General features: G+C 47.3%; 1 protein-coding gene across 2 annotated transcripts in view; it reads right to left on the bottom strand.

The window, feature by feature from the left end:
* Positions 1-22379, bottom strand: part of SRGAP3 (SLIT-ROBO Rho GTPase activating protein 3) — a 116305-nt gene that overhangs the window by 69149 nt on the left and 24777 nt on the right. The window contains exon 2 of one of the 2 annotated variants that reach the window (XM_061362502.1): positions 4525-4610. The exons of the other annotated variant lie outside the window; for it this stretch is intronic. Coding sequence (XP_061218486.1) covers positions 4525-4567 — 43 coding nt within the window. The 5' untranslated portion in view covers positions 4568-4610. The remainder of the gene's footprint in view (positions 1-4524; positions 4611-22379) is intronic. 2 annotated transcript variants of the gene reach the window in all.

Raw genomic sequence — 22379 nt, 5'->3', positions numbered from 1 at the left:
GGATGCAGTGATGCTCCAGCCGGCAGAGCCATCAGCTGGGAGCCCCACACACCCCAGCCCCACCAGCTGCATCCCACAGCCAGGCACCCTGCAAGCCAGAACCCTCCTCCTCAAGGAGATGCTGGTTTTGGCACGTTGCCCCCTCCACAGCCCCCAGGGCCAGGCTCCGGCTGCCCAGACAGGGACAGACAAAAGCAGAGGTTTCTCTAGCAACGGGCTGGCTGGGATGAAAGCTTCCAGAGACCTCCTCCTCCAGCAGCACTGCATGCTCCCATGAGCAGGGAGAGCAGGACCAAGCCCTGCTGTCAGCAGGCTCCAGCCCAGCGCCATCCACCACTCCTGCCTGGGGATGCCGAGTTATCTGTCCAGAACAGTGTTGTCGGCTGCTCCTCCACACGGGCAGTCTGGGACAGCCGCTGCTCCAACATATGTTTCACCCCACTGATTTGTGACAAGTGCGAAAATATGCTTGGCAACAAAAGCCATTATTTTTCTCACAACTGGGATTAGACCCAATAGTTTATTGCAAATATAGCATGGTAAGTTGGACTCAGAGGAGAATCCAATTCTTCTACAAATATGGAATGCACTAAGGCCATCTGACATCCAATTTCTACTACTCCCCACTTGAGCCTATTTGTGTGCTGCCTTCACTAAAAGCCAAGCCCTCTTAACCACAGAATTACCTCTTATGTATTTTCTAATGCTTTGTCATCCTGTTTTTCAACAATATGCACCATTTCCCTTGGAAGAAACACAATCCTAATGCACCACTACTCTGGATTCATGATTAAAACACCAAGCAGGCTCTTCCGTCAACCAAAGCCACTTGTTCCAGGCCCAGAGAGTGGCCAGAACACTCCATGGTGTGGTGCTTGGGGACCTGCACTCAAACTCCACGGAATGCTATGTGTGTTTGAAGACAGACACTCCTGTTCCCCAGCACCATCCTTCTCATCTGCCTGTCTCACCCCACTCCACAGCCAGCTCCACCAACGTGGTTCAGCAGCAGAGGGAATCGAGGGATGGTGCTGCCAAAGGAACATCCATCATGTGATGGCTGAACCCAGGGCAAGGCTTCAGCAGGTCCCAAAGGTGACAGTGCTCAGCTTAAGCATCCAAGGAGGGACGAAGACCATGGACTGGAGCACCTGGAACAGAGCTGCCAGCCACGCTTCTTCCTGCCATACAGAGCTCCAACCTGCCAGCCTGAGGGTGCCCTCGTGGTGATGAATACATAAAGCTTCAGGGAAGGCACAGAGCAAACAGCAAAGAAAACAAAGCAAGAAAACAGCTCAAAGCAAGCCTCTCCCCTTCTCTTACATGTCACTGTAAACAACCCTGTCTAGGAAAAGACAAGAGATTTGGCTCTCACTACAACAAAGAGTGAGACAAGCCTTTTATCCAAAACTAGAAGTTTTGGATTTAGAAGAGAAGAAAACACTTCCCAAGCCTGAAAGCAATCCATGTGGAATTCACATTTTCCATACAGTTTTTTTCATGTGTGTCTTTAATCCCCAGTCCCAGGGACTGCATCAGGAGCCAGCCGGCTCACGGACACAGCCCCAAACCAGAGGCATTTCCACCCAGCAGTTCTGGTTTTGCCTTTGTGCCCTCACACCATTACTCGCTGGGCTGTAAGGTAACCTCTGGTTTCATAACTACTACAGAGGGAAGTGAAAGCATCAGAAATCAGACCTTCTCCCTCCCAGAAAATCCACATCTCTGGAGGGATCACAATCGGCTTGGGGGCAGCATCCCCCAAGGACACAGGATTATGGAAGCCCTAAGTAGCAGCTCAGGGAAAACACCACCTCTGCTTTGCTGTGAGGCAAGCTGGTTTCTGGACCTGCCCAAGCTCCTGCTTGCTCACTATCACTCCTGGCAAGGGGCACAGCCAGGTTCTGGGGTTTCCTGCAAGCCTGGACCAAGCACCCTGGTGCATAACAGACTCCCTACTACACCTGCAGGAAGGAAGTGACCAAGCAATGAAGAAAAATTCCCCTTCTATGAGGATATTTGCATAAACAGCTTTACACAAGCCATTCTTTCCTTCAAATTAACTCCAACCAAAGCATGATAGATATGAACCGACTGTGCTGGTACCCTTGAAAGCAGGGCACAGATACACCAGAGGATCGGTGCCCAAAGTCACATCGGTGCTGTGTTCTAGCCCCTAAACACCTACCATCCCATCCCAACAGCTTCCCGAGTAGCCATGCCACCGCCACATGGGGAAGACAAGAGAAACCCTTGCAGCATCTCCTCCCAGCAGCACAGCAGGCAGGCAGGAGGTTACAGCCTTCTCCTGCTGACTTTGGCAGCAACGCAATAGGCACACGCTAACTACTGCTCACAGCTGATTTTTCTCCCTCCTGCTCCCTCCAACAGATTTGGTTTCTAACAAGAATCCCTTGAAACCCACAGAAAAGTGAGCAAGTAACTAACTGGGTTCAGCTGCTTTCTGCTGGCCCTGTTCCCTGGGTACAGCAGCCCTGGCCAAGACAGGCACACACAGACCATAGGGTGAACGTGTGCATTAGGGTGCACTGTTTAGTGCTTCACTGCCCTTCCTTAGGCTCCTTCCACTAACATTTTAATACTGTGGTCAGCCCATCATATCAAGAATGATCTCAGCTTGCATTCCCTTTGAGACACAAAGTGGAGTGTGGGTAAAAATGGGTTAATATAATGGCTTTCCAGCCATTTTCAGGGAGTGTAAATCCCATTTACTGCACTGCATTCCCGAAACAGTGCCCTAGTGTCCTGGTACCCTCCTGACCCCAGGGAACTCAGCCAAACACACAAAAGGGCAGCAAAGTGGTTGGACTTGTTGAACTTGAAGGTCTTTTCCAACCTAGTTGATGCTCTGATTCTGTGATTCTAAGTGTTACCCTCTTCACGGAATCTGCTGGCTCCCATATCCCAGTATGAACAAGCTTTACAGCTCCATAAGTAACCAATGGTCAGAAGGGTTCAGCAAGGTGCTCCTGCCTTCCCTGATGAAGAAGCCAGTGCCTTTGTACAGGGATAACACACAGCAGCTTTCCACAAAACAACACAAGCCGAAGGGTCCAGCGTTGTCGCACCCCAACAAGAAATGTCACCCATGGAAAAAGACCTGCCAGCCAAGTCATCCTCTTCTTACTTCACTCCTTCCCCAAGAGTCTGCAGAAGCCAGACCAAGAACCTGGGGAGATCAGAGCAGATACCAGCACAGTGCACTGGGAAACATCCGGAGCTGGAGAAAGCACCAGACAGTGCTTATGGCCACCTCACTCCCCACTCCTCCTCTTCAGGCCACTAGGACTCCTGGTAGAAAGCAACCATATGGTTAGAGGAGAGACAGGGAGGTGGATGCCAGAGCAGAAGAGTTTCTCCCACCTCCTCTCCTCCACCATCACAGCATACAACCCCTCTGCAGGGACGACTCAAGCCGTGTAACACAACATATAGCTACTCAAGGCTTTAACATAGCACTTAAATGGGACCTGACAGAGAAGAAACCTTCCATGGAGGTGTGTTGAACCCAAATGGGTCAGGCCACCTGATCCTGAGACTTATGGCAATGGCTCATTTCAAAGTGGCTTTCCCAACTTGTAGCATCAGTGTGGTTGCTCTGCTCTGAAGCAGCCTCTCCCAGCTCCACACCAAATATAAGAGAAACTACTCTCTCCCCCCTTTCCTCTTTTGAATGAAGCACAGTTACCTTATAGCATCCAGCACTTCACTGCATCAAGAGCAACAGGTTTGGCCACATTTAAGAAAATACTGGTAATTCCCCCTCCCCCCCCCGATCTTTCCCATTGATACTCAAAATGCAAATGAAAGAGTAATAAAATTTCAAAAATAAAGTAACCAACTCATTTTCTTTAGCTTTTAAGCTTGCAGAACATACGTTAGCAAGGCATTCTGCATGAGAAAAGCAGCTGTAGAATGAACGTGATCTTCTGATACTCTGGTTAGAGCTAACGCATCAATTTCCATTTTGCCGTTCACCAGCACTTCAGAGAGGGGAATTCCATCCCACCAGAAGCGATACACCAGATTTCACTTATCTTTCTAGATCATAAAGTATTTTCCCAGATGACAAACAAGCTTAATACCACAAAATGATTACAGGCAAAATGCAACTGCTAAGACAGCACAGGCTCCCACGGCAGGAGACTCTGCATGCACAAGGTTTGCCTTACCCACTCATTTGCTGCTGCGCAGGACCTGTAATCAAAATCAGCAGTGGCTTTTGAATCAGTTGGTGGTGCCATGAACAAAAGGAAATAAAACCATGACACAGATGTAATGATGACTTTCCTCCAACTGAAATTTCATGGCATCAGCCTTTGCCCTGAGAAACTTCTCAGATCAAGTTAGGCCTGGTTTAAGCAGACACCATGCTCACAAAAGCACTACATTTGGCTCAAGGCTTATTTCCCAATCACAACAGCACTCCACCAGTAGCAGCAGCAAGACTGATGCTTTTCAGGCCCATCTGAAATGCGCTGGAGATGCTCAGTCCACATTTACCTGGGGGGATCCTCCTCAGATGAGCTCCTGAGCAGCCCCTCATCTTACACAGAGAGCAAGGGAAGATGAGGGCAGCTTCTTGATGCCTGAGAACAAAGATCAAAGCTGAGGTGGCAGGAATGAAGCTTTGAAATAATTAAAAATAAGCTGGGCAAGCATTTAAGAACAAGGTGCTAAAGCCCTGCTGCCAAGAGCCACTGCGACAGCAGATCTCACATTGCTCTTCATGCACTCCCTTTCCCTCTCCTAACCCATCCACATGATGGTGGCTGCTTCAGCTGGTGAGGTGGTGGCATTTGCCATCAGCTTTTGCAGTCCAAAGCTACAGAAGTAACTGTCAGTGTACTCCCTGTTAAAAACTGACTCTGGATGCAGATGGAAAAGGCCAGCCTGGCTCATGAAGAGACAGTGCCAGCAGCAGGGAAGAATACCTGTTTTGGGTGAAGCAAAGCACCCAGTTTTCTTCCATTCGCACTCACATCACCACACTCAGGCAACTCCACCCTGCTAGAACAGCCTGCGCTCCTTGGACAGGAAAGGGAAGAAAACCCAAACCCAAACCAACAGAAAACCCAAACAGTGTTTATTCTTAACTTCAGCGGAGCCTCAGGACCAAAACTTTCCACGGATAAACACTGACTGACAACAAATATAATGGTGTGTTGTAACTATGTTGAGTTTACAAACAGAAATAGAACTTCAAACCAGCATGCACCAGATGGAAAGCATAAGCGTGCTGTCCAAGAGAGCCTGGACCAGACACCAACAGGCATTTATAGCATCAACCACAGCTTCCCTGCTCTTTGGGAACACTGACCACAGCAGAGAGTGGTCGCCTCCCTGTGTGCTCACAGCGTGAAACAAGGTGTTGTGAAGGGATGACATGGTCCTTCCTTTCCAAGGCCAAGAAGGCAAACCTGCTTCCAGGAGAAAGCCCCACTCAGAGGAGGAAAGGTCACCATGCCATGGAAGCAGGCTGGAAAGCAGGAGGGATGCCAGGAGCAGTATAGCTCATAGTACCTGACTGCTGTGCCTTATCGCAGACAAAACACTCTTTAGGTATTGCCTGCTCACTATAAAACTTAGCAGAAGGGAATTATTTCTTTAAAAAAAGAAATCAAAAAGCTGAACTCCAGCGCCAAAATATCTTTTCCTGATACGAGAAACAAATTCCAAGTGTGGACAAAAAAAAAAGATCCAGATAAATCCACAAGCAAAACTGGTCCTCAAGAAAATGTATTGCAATTTTTTCCATGGGGCATCAGCTGCTCTCACACAGTGTCTAAATGCCAACCCCTAATGAATTCAACGTGCTGATGACTGCACTGTTTCTAAAGCACTTGGCTAGATGTTCAACATTATTAGAAAAGAGGAAAAATGAAGCAGAATTTGGACATTTAATACCCTATCTTCCAATAACTGAAAAAACATCCCTGCCCTCTTGAGATAACTACAGACACTTCCATCAGAGGCAGGATGATGACTCAGGAAGGACTACTGGGAAGAATGGCCAAATCCACATGTCTGAATCCCAATTTCCCATTGGGAATGTTTGGGGGTTAGATTTGTTCTTAGCCAGGATCCTGAGTTTCTACTAGTCCCTCAAATAAATAGCAGGATATATATATGTGAACTTCCAGTCTGGAAAGCAGCCCACAAAGCAGCATCCCACTACCACCACCTTCAGCTTCCACCTTTCAGTAACACTGATGGACAGAACTTCTGCTTCCTGGTCCAGTCTTCAAAGAGCAATTTTCAGCAGCTGAGCTGTTGAAATCTGTATGGTAACATGAGTTTAACTTCACCATAAGGGCTCCTCTTCAATTTCAGTTTCTAACAAGTTTTGGCCAAAAATTCTGTGAACAGTAGGGAATAGCCAACCATGTAATACCTAAAAAAATGGTCAGAACACTGACATGAATTATACAGGTAGAAAAACTTTCCTGTTTTTCAGAGTGAATTCTTTTTGGAGAGTAATTTTCCTTCTTCCTTAACACAAATTGCCATGTCAGCCAGAAATTACTCAGCATTGCAACAAAAATCTGGCATAGAAACTACCTCTCAAAACCAGACAGTAACGCAAGAAGTAGGAGAGAGTCAGTGTGTGTGCATGTATGAGTGTGAACATAGAATCATAGAACAGTTATGGTTGGAAAGGACCTTAACATCATCGAGTTCCAACCCCCCTGCCATGGGCAGGGACACCTCGCACTAAACCATATCACCCAAGACTTCATCCAACCTGGCCTTGAACACTGCCAGGGATGGAGCATTCACAACCTCCCTGGACAACCCATTCCAGTGCCTCACCACCCTAACAGGAAAGAATTTCTTCCTTATATCCAATCTAAACTGCCCCTGTTTAAGTTTTAACCCATTACCTCTTGTCCTGTCACTACAGTCCCTAATGAAGAGTCCCTGCATCCCTACAGCCCCCCTTCAGACACTGGAAGGCTGTTATGAGGTCTCCACACAGCCTTCTTTTCTCCAGGCTGAACAGCCCCAACTTTCTCAGCCTATCTTCACATGGGAGGTGCTCCAGTCCCCTGATCATCCTCGTGGCCCTTCTCTGGACTTGTTCCAACAGTTCCATGTCCTTTTTATGTTGAGGACACCAGAACTGCACATAATACTGCAAGTGAGGTCTCACGAGAGCAGAGTAGAAGGGCAGGATCACCTCCTTCGACCCGCTGGTCACGCTCCTTTCAATGCAGCCCAGGATACAGCTTTCCAGGCTGTGAACGCACACTGAAGCTGGCTCATGTTCATTTTCTCATCAACCAGCACCCCCAAGTCCTTCTCCACAGGGCTGCTCTGAATCTCTTCCCTGCCCAGCCTGTAGCTGTGCCTGGGATTGCTCCGACCCAGGTGTAGGACCTTGCACTTGGCATGGTTAAACTTCATGAGGTTGGCATCAGCCCACCTCACAAGCGTGTCATGGTCCCTCTGGATGGCATTCCTTCCCTCCAGCGTATCAACCGAACCACACAGCTTGGTGTCATCGGCAAACTTGCTGAGGGCGCACTCAATCCCACTGTCCATGTCAGCAACAAAGATGTTAAACAAGACCGGTCCCAACACCGATCCCTGAGGGACACCACTCGTTACTGGTCTCCAGCTGGACATTGAGCCATTGACCACAACTCTTTGCATACAGCCATCCAGCCAGTTCTTTATCCACCAAGTGGTCCACCTATCAAATTGATGTCTCTCCAATTTAAAGACAAGGATGTCATGTGGGACAGTGTCAAATGCTTTGCGCAAGTCCAGGTAGATGACATCAACTGCTCTAACCCTGTCCATCAGTTCTGTAGCCCCATCATAAAAAGCCACCAGATTGGTCAGGCAGGATTTCCCCTTAGTGAAGCCATGTTGGCTGTCACCAAGCACCTTGTTGTTTTTCATGTGCCTTAGCATGCCTTCCAGGAGAATCTGCTCCAAGATTTTGCCAGGCACAGAGATGAGAATGACTGGTCTGTACTGGGGGTCATCCCTGTGTTCCAACAGTTCCATGTCCTTTTTATGTTGAGGACACCAGAACAGAACATGAGCGTGAGTCCTTTTTCCCAGGGACGGGAATAAGAAGGCAGGGCACAGAGACCAGATATGCAGCATCAGCACAGGCAGTGGATCAGCAGCTCTGTCAGTGAAGTGTGTCCACTGTAACAGGAAAGGCCAGTGCGTGCAGTGTTGCAGAACAGCCATACCTGAGAGCTGGCCACAAGCACACTGCAGGGCACATGGAACACGGTTCAGGATGTCCACAAGAAGGCAGGACTGCTGCCCTGGAGTGCCCCCCTCCAGGGGATGACAGATGTCCTTTGGTTTCACAGCAGTGCAAGGGACAGTAGCAATGATGGTGGATGAAGAACCCAGAGAGACACAGTTGAAGCAAGTAAAACACAGGACACAGGTAACAAACCTGACAGATTTGGCAGAAAGTATTAAAAACAGAAATCAAGGTAAAAATCACAATGTAAACAATTCAGTTCCCCAAGTCCCTTACCAATCACTTCAACTACTGAAGCTCTAACATTTAGAGCCAGGAAAAATGTGATACTGTTCACCTAAAACCATCACCAGGATTACTCCAGTGCTGCTGAAGGTAGAATCCAGCCCAAAGGAACTGCAGCAAGAACACATTTAAGCAGTCTCTTAAGACACCTATTTTTTCACCGTTGCCTCTAAGCAGTATGGAACATACATTAGCTGAGATGTGATGGGTTAAATGGAAATGGGCAAAAGCGAGGAGGAACCGAATGAGAAGTAGAATCAGCCCTGGCATGCTAAAGCTGAGCAAACCCATGGGCTCTGTGCGGATGGCAGCTCTGCTGGAAACCATGCCCTGGTCCAGCTTGGGCGCTGCATGGCCAGCAGGCACCCGGCCAGCCCCGGTTTGAAGTCAGGGGGACCAGGTCCATGGAGCCTGCTCTGGCCAAGAAAAACCTCTGCAGCCCCAGAGCAGAACCTGCCTGCACAGAGCGGGTTTTCAGCAGAGCTTTGCACTTTTCAGGCTCTTTATCAGCAGTACCTGAGCAGCTTGCCCAGATACAGCCTGGAGTAACTCCTGGAGCTGCCTGGCCCTCAGCACAGGGTCTGTTTTATTTCGCTCTGTACTGCAGAAACTAAACAAATTAACTCAAACTGGTCCTTTTTCCTTCCTCTTTCCAGGGAGAGGAGTATGTGCACAGACGGAGTGTGTGCAGCAGGTATTTACCCACGTCCTTGCTGGAGATATGTTGAAGATGTGGCTGACCCTCACTTTCAATCTGTGGTTTACCACATGAGTTGCCGCTGCAACCAAACAAGCTTTGGGGGCTAAATTTAGGCAGCAGAAATGCATATTTTAATGTTTTCTCCTGCTTCATAAGGCCAGCCAGAAGCAGGATTAGCATTCCTGGGAGAGCAGCAGCAAAGCAGGTTATGACCAGACACTGCTCCACTTGTGGTGCCCCCGTGAGCCTCAGGCCAGATCTCTCCCATGGCTGCAATAACAGCACATACCTGTAAAGAGCAGGGCAATGGAAAGCACAGCAAGCACAGCCACATTAAGTCTTCTCATCCATAGTCCACCTCCTGGGAGCTCTGGCAGCTCGATGTCTGCTCCAGAGCTTTGCTTCATTTAACCATTGCCTGCTTCAGCAGAAGAAAAGCTCATACCAACAGATTGGTCCTTGCACATCCCACCTCCGACAGCTTCAAGACTTTCCTCCTCTTGAGCCCCATGTAACACAGGGGCACCAACCCCGACCCAAGCAAGAGCAGCTGTGCAATAAAGGGAAACAAGGCATCTTCATGCTCCTCTTCCCCCCAGCCCTCGGCACCTTCTTGTGTGCTGGTGAACAGAGACATGGCCACTTGTAATTCATAGCAGTGTCTGCAGAGTCCCGCTAGGGATGAGCTGGACATCAATGCTGCTGCCCGGGAGCAGAGAAGGAGCAGCACAGCTCTCAGTCAAGTCAGAGCCAGCATGAACCCCACATGCCTGCCAAACACAGACTCTTCTGTCTCCAAGCTGTATGCAAAAGAGGATGCATAGAATAACCCCTGAGATACAGCCACATTTGAGGTGCCTCACAGGAATACCACGGATGCCCTCCACATCCTCCCCACTAGAGCACTGCCTGCATCCAGGCAGCATGGATACAGCTAAACACAACAGCCCTGAAAAGCCACAATAAATGAGTAAGGGAGCTAAGGAAGCTATTCCAGAGCCTCTGGACAATGGATCAAAGTAAAACACACGGGCATTGCCAGAAGCACAGTAATGGGGGAATGGGCACAGAAAATGTAACCACGTTGTGTTTGCTGCTGACTTCCCCTTCAGCCACTCCACTCTGTATGAAAAGCTGCTATCAAACATCAGAATCTTCACTGCTGCTTCTTCTACACTAACAGTATGTAGACATCTGATTAAAAATGAAGCAAAAGTTAGCATCATTAATCTGAAATTCTAGCATCAATCTTGTTGAAGTTATTTACAGTTGCAGTTAAGTAGATTAAGTAGATTACAATTAGAAAGACTTAATTTTCTCTTTACGGAGTCTTGCATAGGATCTTTTAAGACAGCAGATGAAAAACAATTAGGTAAAAGGGAAAACCAGTAGGGTCAGGCATGACAGAGGAGGAGTAAATGTGGAAGCTTTCAATGCATCCTGCTCTGTTTTGTGTGGCCACCAGGCACAGAACCTCCCAGATTTCCAACCAGGCCCAAAACTGGATGCAGACCTCTAGACAGGCTGCACCCCTTTGGAAAAACAAATGGGATATGAAAAGCCTGCCAGCCTGCCACATTTGACTGGTGTCTCCACTCAGTACTATATTTTTACATGTTTTATGAAGATAAAACTATAGTTTTCTGTTCTTCTATTTATTTGAGTTCTAAAGAGTCACTGTCAGTAAACCCCAAAAGCTTATTTTTCCCATCTCAACTGCAGGTGCCTGCAGCAAAATCAGAAAGCAATTAAATGAAAAATCAGGCTCAAAACACAGGCTCACAATCACCAAAATTGAGGCACTGGAATGGGCTCCCCAGGGAAGTCGTGAATGCTCCATCCCTGCCAGTGTTCAAGGCCAGGTTGGACAGAGCCTTGGGTGCCATGGTTTAGTGTGAGGTGTCCCTGCCCATGGCAGGGGGGTTGGAACTGGATGATCTTAAGGTCCTTTCCAACCCTAACCCTTCTATGACTCTATGATTCTCTGATCAAAATCCACAGCCACAGATTACACACAATTTATTGCAATATGTAAAATGAACACAAGGACCTCGATCCCTGATACCAAATTGAAGAGATGAAGGTGGGAGCTCAGAACAGGACATTCAGATTTTTGGTGGTTTGGGGTTTTTGTGGATCCAACAGCATCACTTGCCACAACAACCAAAAAAGAAAAGAGAGATTCTCACAATGGTGTAGCATGGAAATAAACATAAAACTCCCTTGACTTACTTTTTCCATTTCCAACCCCAACCCGTATCTCTACCCAAACCAAGGAAGCTCTTTGGAGAAGCAGCAGTGTCCAGCAGCACAAGAAGGGTCACACTCTTCACCAAACCCCAATGCCACCAGCTTTTGCAACTGTTACTGCAAAAAGGAAGGATAAACTGTGCAATTGCATAGAAGGTATTGTTCAGTGAGAGTCGCCTGAGAGGAAGAAGAGTCAGCATCAAAGAAGAGGAAGAAGACTAAGCATCAAGCCAAAGCCCATGTACTGCAGGACTTCCTTCTCAATGAAGAGCAGCCTCTCACCTCAATGCAGCAGGAGATGCTGATCCTAACTCCACGTCTGCAAACCTGTTACATTCAGTGTCTGCTCCTAGTCACGGCTTTCTGGCCCATGAGTCCATAGGGACAAGCAGAGAAGCCCCACTAATCTGACCAGGAACCTCACAGCCCTACACAGGTACAGGGAACGACATGGCACCCCCCTGCATACCTCCCAGGATCAGCAGAGCTGCACCATAAGGAAACCTGTAAGCACAGACAACAAAGACCAAGTCCAATTGACAAGAGTATGGCTTATCACAGCAAGTCAGTTAAATTTTGAATACAGAACAGTAACCAAATCCCCTCCTGCTGTCATAAGCAAGACCATTAATGACCCATTCCAATCACACACTTTCTTGATATTCCTGCTTAACATAGGGATGTATATGTCTTTATTTAATAAATCAATCCCTGTAACCACCCAATTTCTCCATATTTGTTTTCCTTTAATCCTCCTCTTCCTAGATTTTGTGATGTTTACGCACGCAGCTTTAAGGAGAAATCAGTGCAGATCCCAGCAAAAGGCATTGTTCTTTCTACTGTATAGAGAGGAAGCATTCTCTGACACCAAGGGATATTCTGCACTAAAACCCACAGATGCCCAGAGTGTATTCATCTATCAGCAGCCCAAGTATCCTCTGTGAATTACAGCTGAGTTGTGCACAGGCTGAATTGGCTGCATCTGCCTCCACTTCTGTCTGACTGAGCAACACCAAGCAAGTAAATCTCATTGACTCCCTGGTACACCCCATTGTCCAGGCTACACGGCCCTGTATTGATTTTGCTGAAACACTGGGAGGGATAATTTACATGACTGAAGGTGGAGTGAGCCCAAGGAAACACACAGCCACACAAGATTTTGGGGCTCAGGGTTTTGGGGTTGGGCTTTTTTCCCACGTTTTGTGTTGGTTTTAAAGAAGCCAAACTTTGAGCAGGTTCATTCCAAGCCTCCAGCATCCAAACGCTCCTGGCAATCTTTTGCTGTCCATGTCTTTTAGGGGATCCCTGCCTCCACTTTGTGCACCTCAGCCAAGAATTCTGAGCAAGTGACCTCTGTCCCCAGCTGCTCCCTAAGCAGAACAGGACAAGAAAGAGGGAAAGTGAAACAGCTGCCTTAGCTGGGTTTGTTCCTCCTCTACTTCTTCTTGTGAGGGGAACAAGGAAGATGCAAGAAATCTGTAAGAAGCGGTTAAAGCATGAAGAAGAAAGAGCCAAACCGACCCATTGTTGTGCTTGTTCAAGATTTAAGAGCAGCAAAAGGAAGCTTCACAAAAACAGATGGTGTTTTTTTCCCCCAAAGAAAACAGATCTTCTGGCTGCCCTCCCACCACAGCCTCCATCAGCTCCAAGAGCCTTCATCTGCCTGCTCTGTCCAGCAAGAAATCAGAGTGCATTCAGTGCCAGGCATTGTGTCTCTGGGATCAATGGAGAAAATCTTTATATGCTGAATGCCCCTAAATGACGTAACCGTAACTGGGGCACTGTGTTTTGGGGCTATTAAGATGCAAAGGAGAATGTATTCAAGCTCAGAGAAAGAGCGAGCTGTACAAGAATGTGAATCACGCCCTGAGCCACTGAAATGGAATAAAGGAGCAGATGATTAAACAGTTCACTCCAGCACCTCACATTCCTTAATCCAGACAAGGAAAGATTTCACAGATCATTAAGAGAGCAGAGCTTTACAGTTAGTTACATGAGTTAGCCTTGGGTATCCCCACGAGCTACCCAACCTCTTATACAGCAGTAACAGGATAACATACTACACACAGAAGTCGGATCAAATTATTGAGCAGTGCCTTCTGGCCTGAAAAATGTGTGCATTCATGGATCCACTGAACCAATTCTCTTCCAGGCTAATGCTTTACACCTCTACATGCATTACAAACATATAAATCCTTAAAGGACATTTCATCTAACAACTCAAAGCATCCTCTAAACTGTAATCATTTAATCCTCAAAAATCTCTAAAAGAGGGAAGGATTACTATACTAATTTTACAGATAGGTTAAAAAAAGTCTTTCCTCAGGCTTCTCTGCCATTGTTCTGTCCCCCACCATGCCATTCTGTAGTGGAGCCAAGCTTGAACTTCCAAACTGCTCACAATCGCAGAAGGACAAACAAATGACAAGGAAAAACAAACTGCAGAAGAGTAGACTCACATTTTGGATAGTGTAGATTTTAGCACGTCTGAAAACAGCAGTTGCCCAATTTCTTGTATTTGCTTGATTTAACATTCCTAAAAATATCATGGACAACAGTCTCCCTGAAGATCGCACCCAGCATGGATGTGCCCAGCTCTCCCCAGCCTCACCAGCACTGCCAGCTCAATGGCAGTGAGGTGACTGTCACATCCCTTTCAATGGCCGTGGAGGGAGACCTCCATCCCAGCCAGTCTCTGACAACTGCCCACCTTACCTCTTCCAATGCCCCCACCGAAGCAAGACCAGCTTGTCCCAGAGAAAGTTAGCCAAGAAGAGGACAAGGACAATCCTAGCTAGGAAAGGCTTGTGAGGTGCCATGAGCTTGTGCCCAAGGGCGGATGTGCTCAAGGCGAGCGCATCACAGCTAATACCCACTGCAGTCAGCGGGCTGGTCTGCATCAGTAGGATGCTCAGCTCACAAGTCAGCACAGCTCCTCCAGCTGCAGAGTACATCTACACCCCAGGAAGGGCAGCAGAGTTAGCTGCTGCAGGCACTCACCATCTTCTCTGCAGGCATCCCCAGGACACCCAGCAGCTCACGCACCATTTGTTCTGGGGCCACTTTAGCATCAGCTGCTTCTGCTCTCTAGGGCTGAGGCTTATTAGTTCTAAAGAAAAACAATCACAGATAATAGCCTCAAAGGTGGGCATGAGGAGGAGAGCTCACTGCAGCATAACAGACAGAAAGCAGCCTCTGGTCCTGCTGCTCTGCCTGGATATGACGATCCCATTGCAGAAGCTGAGTGAAGTACAGCACACTGCAAAAGAGGGAGATGAAATATAGGGAAAGCCAACATACAGACAGTGTTAGAGGGGAGGTTCAAGGAATTCTGAAGTACAAGAAGCCCTAGAAGGGCTGCCCAGGAGAAAGCTGTCAGACTGTGTAACTGACCAACAGGGCATTCCAGATTCCTGGCACAAGAAATCTGTGGGAAGGTAGCTTATGTATGCCATGTACTTGCCTCTCCATACAATCCCTTACTCCCAGTGGGTGGAGTACCACATACATTCAAGGCAGCCCAAAACTTCCCATTGTAAGTGAAAGAAAGAATGAGAGTACACACGGACACCCCACATACACTCTGTTTATAAATACTAACCAAACTGCACAAGAGACCAATCGTTTTCCAGTCTGTGGCAGCATGGATGCCTCATGCATTAGCTCACAGCTCATCCTGATCCAGAAAGGTTATTACAACTTTTCCTTAGGGCACCAAAAGCATTTCCACATTTAAAGTTTTGACATCCCATGACCCATGAAGGCCACAAGCAAGATGGGCTGAGCTCATGTCCTGAGCCTGCTGGAGCATGGGATCCCCCCTGCACCAAGGAGGAGACACCAAAAAGAGCAATGCCCACCCTCAGCAGCTCCCCCAGACCTCCCCAAGGCTCTCCAGCTACAACCCTGTGCTCTAAGGCTGCAGGAACAGTAGTGCTAAGAGCAGTAACTCTGAATACAAAGCAATGTTCTCCTCCCTCAGCCAAAGGAGATGGCTGTGCTTATCTCACTCAGCCCCTGCTATGCAGGAATCCCAATTAAAATGTAAAACTTCCCAGTGAAACACCTGAATCAGTGGATTTGTAACGTGGACTCATTAAAAACGAAGGTAATTGTGTATCTGTCAGGAAAAGGGTTAAACCAAATCGCTTGGAAGTGTAACTGCTGAGCACAGGGGAGAGCCAGTGATGGGCTGGTACCAAGCACCACGTTTGAGAAAGTTATTCCTGCGGACAAAAACATCCTGTGCATTTGCAGGGACTGGTTGTGCTTCACTGGAAGCATACCCTGATTGCCTACAAACACTGCTCTTCCATGTCCCCTTTGTTAATTATCCCCGCTGTGCATTTGCAATTCCAGCATGGAAGAGACAGGCTGAGGGCACGCACAGTGTGCTCTGCCTGCTGCCCTCACCAGCACATGGTGGGAAAGCCTCAGCTGCTGCCAGGGAATCAATGGTGCTGCTTCCTCCAGAGCCTCTGCCTCAGAAGAAATCAGCCAAAAGTCAGCCCAAGGCTGCCACTCCACTCCTCCTTTCCTGGAAATGCATAATGTTGGAACAGCAAAGGAAAACTATGCTGTGACCAATGGAAGCACATTGTCTGTCCTTGGATCCAGACAGCTTGGGAACTGCAGAGAGGAAGCATAAAGATAAGGAGGAATTTCACTTTTCGGTGCCTCTGAGAGGCAAGAACCAGCATAACTCTCCCTGATGGCTGCAAAGCCAGTCTCAGACTGAACGAGCACAGACAGCTCTGGCACAGGGAAGAGAGGGATAGAAGAGACCTGTTTTGAGCCTCTAAAACCTAAATGAAATACAGGTTTGACTAGGGCCCCAACCTCATCCAATCCTCATCCCAGCGGTATGGACATCACACATTCACATGCACAGAGGACAGCAGTGAGTGCTCCCTGCCGGATCCGGGAGAAGCCTCTTGGCTGCCATGTGAAAGCAGAGACCCCTCACATCCCGCCTGCAGCTCTGGGCAGCCATTCAGGTGAGGGGCAGCCAAAGGACATCTCGCACATCAAATACAGCCTGCTGATCACAGTCTTTATCACAGAGATGCAGTTAGGAGGTGACTGAAGAGTTTTCTTTGTCCACGCCAGCAGACCCTTTAAACAGAATTCCCTCCAGAATAGGCATTCAGCACAGACTGCAGCGATGCACTCTGGAGTGGTTTAATATTTGATGAGACTGCTTTGCTCTCAAAATTGGGCCAGGTTTGGGTGCTCATTCACAAATGCTGAGTCTATTTTTAATTGAACTCAGTTTTAGGTTGAAAACAGACCTGCTGTATCTTACTACTGCACTGCAGAAGGACCACATGGATATTCAGAAGGTAAAGAACATACGATAGAGGAACCAACAGCTGTGGGGAGACAGTCTCCAAAGGGCTTTCCATACCAGACAGGATCCAGCCAAATTCTTCACAACCTCATCAGGAGTTCATCATCTGCTCAGGCCTGGAGCATGTTTCAGGCTGCCGACAGCTCAACTTGAGGCTAATAATACACATCGCATTGGGATCACTGGATTGTGCAGCTGCCACCCACAAAGTAGAGATAATCACCCTCATTTGCTTCATTTCTGTGAGAGTCATCACATCCTCTGGTATGAAGTGATCACATTACTGCCTTCTAAAAGAGGGGAAATCAGCATAAAGCATATTGTTTCCTCTCATCATCTTCCCCAGCATCTCAGGCTTTATTTATTAGTGGGCACAGAACCAGATGGTTATAAATAAACAATACAAATAAAAACACAAGAATAGCCTGTTGCAGTACATGAGTATGAAATTCCCACCCAGAATATAAGAAAGGGCATTAGCACTACAAAGGTAGTGGGGCAGCTCACAAGAGGAAGCAAGTCAGCAGGCAAACACAACCAGTGTGCGCCAATGTACATGCCTTTCCTGAAGCACCATCTGAACAGAACGTGCTCCCCGCAGCTACAGCTCTGGCTAAAATCAGCTGTCCCTGCAGGTGTCTGTCACTGCTAGAAAATAACCCCTCAAATACTTCACTTTATTCCCTTGGCATGCACATAGCCAGAATTTCTGCACTGCTCTCCTGCCACACTTGCCTTTTATCATGCACGCAAGGAAGATCTGGATGTAAGCATGCCTTCTGTTAAGGCATCAATTAAACAAAACACCTTCCTTCTTTTCTGCTCACATTCATATGTGCAGAACTCATCAAGTCTTTGACTTCATATGCCTTCACACATGGCAAAAAACACGGAGCTTGCAGGTTGACTGAGGTACCAATGAGATACGGTATTCACTTAAAGAAGTAATATGTCATCCTAGCAGGGCAAAGCAAATAAAGGTTTTCATTTGTTTATTTATTTGACTGCCTACCCAGAAGCAGAACCTGACCTTTGTGCAAAGCTCCCACACAGGGTGAACTGGAACGTGCCACATTCTCACCTCGGCTTTCACCAGCAACATGAGTAAAGCAGCTCTGAGGGACATCCTCGAGCAGCCTGTTCCCCTCATGGGGTTTTGCAGCCTCGTTTGAACCTTAGGCTACAGACACATCTGTGTGTCCTGTACAGCACTGCTGAGCCTGTGGGACTGCACCCTACATCTAAAATACATCAGAAAACAAAAGCAAGCACAGGAGCTCCCACATTAATCATTTGCAATTGCTTTATTTCAACTGCTGGCTGTCAGCAGAGATGCTTACACATAAATGTCGCACTGATGTCCACACAGGCCCGTATGCTGCCATGGGGATATGCTGGCTGGAAGTTAGTGCAGAGCCCAAGCCCTTTGCATGCGACAGAGCTGGTGTCTGCTTTCTTAATAGCTTCCTTCTGAAGCAGATTGCTCCTGATTTTTGCTCTTCTAAAATAAGCTTAGGCTGCAATCTGCACAGACTAATGAACTGCCCGCCCACCTGAAATCCAAACTTCAGAGAAGGCGGGCATGAAGCCAGCCGCTAGCACCCCTCGCTATGCCACCGCCACCCCACGCAGACACCCCTCAGCCTTAAGATGTGTTTCTCTTAGAAACATCAAGGACCCCACAACACAACACAGAGCAAAGGAAGAAACTCCATATGGGGGGACAGAGTGAGGAAGGGGCACACCAGGACCCTTGCCCACAAAGCAATGTATTTCTACCTAAACCAAGCACTGAAAGAGAAGACTAAAAGGAAGTGAAAGAAGCCACACCACTGCCTCACTCGAGCAAAAGTAGGGAAAGCACTGGGAAGTGGCTTGATGGGCACAACCCTGCAGCAGAGGGGGAAGAGGGGATGAATTAAACCTGTCAGTCCCTGGTTACTACCATTCATTAAAAAAATAAGACAATAAGACAATAACAAATGGGGCTGCAGATGTCAGCTCTAAGGAAGCAATTACATAAACAAATCTCCCTGCAAATAAACATCTCATGTAACACAGTTCATGACTTTATCACCAGATAATCTTCAATCGCAAAAGCACATCAAAACATGATTTTCTCTTTAATCTTTGTGAACTGTCAGCTGCGACTGTGACAATGTCAACGCACCCCACCATTTAGCACTAAGCACAGCGCTCCAAGACACCTGCCAGCTATCACTGCTTTGGCTCTGCTTTCAAACCCAAGAACACCACCAGCTCCTCCACTCACCACCCTGCAGGGAATCAAAATGTCTCACATTCAAACTCAGTGATGCTCCCGCGGACTGGAGACTCGCTGTCACATCAAGGTAGGGGAAACTCACACGTGAAGCCTGTAAGCCTTTTATTTTCAAACCATCTGCTACACAAAAAGCACGCATGGTCCTGTATATCAGTGAATACAGAGTGACTACACATAAATCAAGACCCATGCTTAAATAACCTCATTACTGCACAGTTATGGCAAATACAGACGATGCATGTATGATTTGGCACACAGGTGGACATACCATCTAACATGCATGGGAAAGCTGACAATACTCATGCTAAGCTTGAGCATCCGTACAGGAAAGGGGCCATACCACAGCAGAACACTGTCATGCCTTACTTACAAGGCCAGCAATGCTCACCCTGCCCTCTGTCACTGCCTAGGTGAATTCTCTCTCTGCCTACCCATACACAAGGACAGGCATCTTTATTGTCAACTCTTAACTTTTAGTTGGTGAACAAAACAACAACAAAAGAATAAACAGTGCAGATGGCTTCCCCATGAAGAAAAGCCCTACAGCAAAGCAAGGGTAACAGAAAAGCAAATGCCTCCTTCAGGCAAGTTCTTAGAAATTAGACCAGTCAGTACACTAGGGAGAAAAACACCATCTACCTCTGTGGTCACTGCACTCCTCATGCCACTGGCTTTCCCCAGATGTCCCTGGAAAAACAACATGAAGCCTACTGCTGCCGTAGTCCTGGTAAGTATTAGGAAGCCTACTGCTGTTTGGAACTTGTGAATTACTGGTTTTAAGTCAATTTTTCCAGGAGACCAGACAGCTCCCTTCCTTTCCCCCTGCTCCCTCCTGCTGCAAACACAAATTAGACAAAAATATTCCCATTTATCTCATGTTCTGTGCACTTCCTCATTCGCTGTGTTTTACTGGGAAGATTGCCCTCACAATCTCTTGTGTACGTATTCCTATTTTTCAAAGCTGCTTCTTGATATCCATGCAGGTTTCCCATCACTGCTGCCCCAGCTACAGCCCACCACACAGGTGACACACTGGGGACCACAGGCAAGGCCAAAATGCAGCTCTCCATAGGAACCTTGCAGCAATGATGCAGATAACCCATTCTCAATCCTGCCACCTTCATTCACATAGGCAGCCTTTGTCACTGCTCTCTGGCAGCACTGAGCAATCAAGCCTTTAACCCATCCTTCCTTCCTTCCTCTGAGAACAGAGTTCAGCCTCCCCCACTCTCTCCTCTGCATCCCCGTTTGGCAATCCCTCCTGCATTCTCCTCCATTTCCCAGTACCTGCTGCAAGCACTGCTGCCTTGGCATGCATCCTGCTGAGTGAACAACACTCCCTGGAACCCAGCACAGTCTTCCCTGACATCTCGCCCGCTTACCCTCATCTGTTTGTCAGGGATAATTAAAAGATTCCACATGCCATTTTATTTACTCAGGTTATGCTTGCAGCAGGGAACAGCCCTGTGGGCACCTCTTCAATTCCACAGTTACCTGGACCTCTGCTGCCTTACCCATTAGGTGCTAGGGTCTGGGTGAGCACCAGTGCAGCTGAGTACATCCTGAAGATGCTCATACCCGAACCTTCGCATCTCTCAAAACCAGCACCTATAGCTAGTTATCATATATTTTCTGGTTTAAAACTGTTCAGTTAAGGGTTGTGAACTCTCCCTCCATAACCCAGGACATTTAGATGTAAAAGCAACACTATCACTGCACTGGTGCCTGTGAAGTCCACGTGAATCTGCGAGAGCTCCCTTCCACCACCTGCACAACTGAAGTACAAGTATGAGTCACCACTTCAGTGTTTTCATCAACCTAAGAGGACCTAAGGAAATCAACCATTTCAATCTGCATCATGCATCTTGAGAGCACCTTGTAATTACCAGTTCTCGTTCTCTTCTATCTATATCTCTTCTATATCAAAATACCCTGCAGATCTCTCAACACATCCCTGAAACTCCCAGCTCACTTCTCCCCCAACTGCCATCCCAGCTGCAGCTGCGGCATCAGCTATGGTATTTATATCCCTTCTCTCTGCTGATCCACTACTGTTCCCTGCTTATTTAGAAGCTGCTTTAACTAAATTTGCTTTCGCCAATATCACATTTATCACTCTAAATGGGACTCTGACCCATGTTTTCCCCTTCCAAAACTGATAAAGAGACATCCTTTGCCTCTTCCGGGGGGGGGGAAGGGGGGGTGCTAATGGGTATTTCCTTGCAGTGCACTTTCTTTCCTCCTCCCCACTTCAGAAGATCAAAGAAACAGAACCCTGCTAACTCTGTTAGAAACACTGCCAGTTTGGCAAGCAGGCTGAGATCACATGGGGCAGCCAGCTCGGAACATGCCTGGTTTGACGCAGGGGGCATTTATGAGCAAAGATGCAAAAAGCCACTGAGCGGCTGTTCTCTATTTTGAGCTAATGGACAGCTTCTTTTTAACCTTCTCCCCTGTGTATCTCTTCATCTGGTCTTAGGATGCCCAATCACACTACGCTAACATGGCCAACACTAACTTAGGCTAATTGGAAAGAGACCAAAGGAAGCAATTAGAACTGTTACAAAAAGAGACGAAGGTTGGACAATTATTTAGATGAAATAAAAAGATACAACCTTTTTATTTCGTCTAAATATTTATATTTAACATGTATTCATCATAAAAAAAAAATTATCTGTTCAGAAGTGATGTTTCTTCAACAACTAAGTCTTGCTCAGGATGAAACACCCACACTCCTTTTTTGGAGCACAATTCCCAAACCTTGAAGAAGACCTTTGCCTAACAGACTAGCTCCCATTCAGAAACTGCCAGGAGCTCATAATTTAGAACATATGGGTATTAATAATTCATTAAACCATACAGGTGTAGCAGCATGCCTTACATGCACCATTATTTTTTAATGTCCTTCTGTTATATATAAGTCTATATTCCACATGGAATCTTTTTCCCAAGCTCTCCCCAAATCCTGTTTTGACACACTATGGGTAAATATCTTGAGCTTCCCTTGGCCCCAAGATCACTTCTTGGGGTCAATATGCTCAGTCAATTTCTAGTGCATTTTTAGGACAGGTTTTGACATTGGAACAGCCTCGAAAACACAAGGAATGGACCCTCCACGGTCCATTCCCAACAGGGACTGATTGGAGGCTCTTGCCTCCTTTAACAAAGCAGCACATTTGTAGTCCTCTGAAAACCATTCTCTTTCTTTACTTGACCTGCATGACAGGAAAAAGCTGCTTCTCCTGATTTGTCAGCC

The sequence above is a fragment of the Neopsephotus bourkii genome, unplaced genomic scaffold (assembly GCF_033783945.1).
Source record: "Neopsephotus bourkii isolate Nb327-2 ecotype Australia unplaced genomic scaffold, CSIRO-AGI_Nbou_v1 NB_1120, whole genome shotgun sequence".
NCBI classification, from domain to species: domain Eukaryota; kingdom Metazoa; phylum Chordata; class Aves; order Psittaciformes; family Psittacidae; genus Neopsephotus; species Neopsephotus bourkii.
Note: the sequence above shows the minus strand (reverse complement) of the source record. Positions and strands in the feature narration are given on the sequence as shown.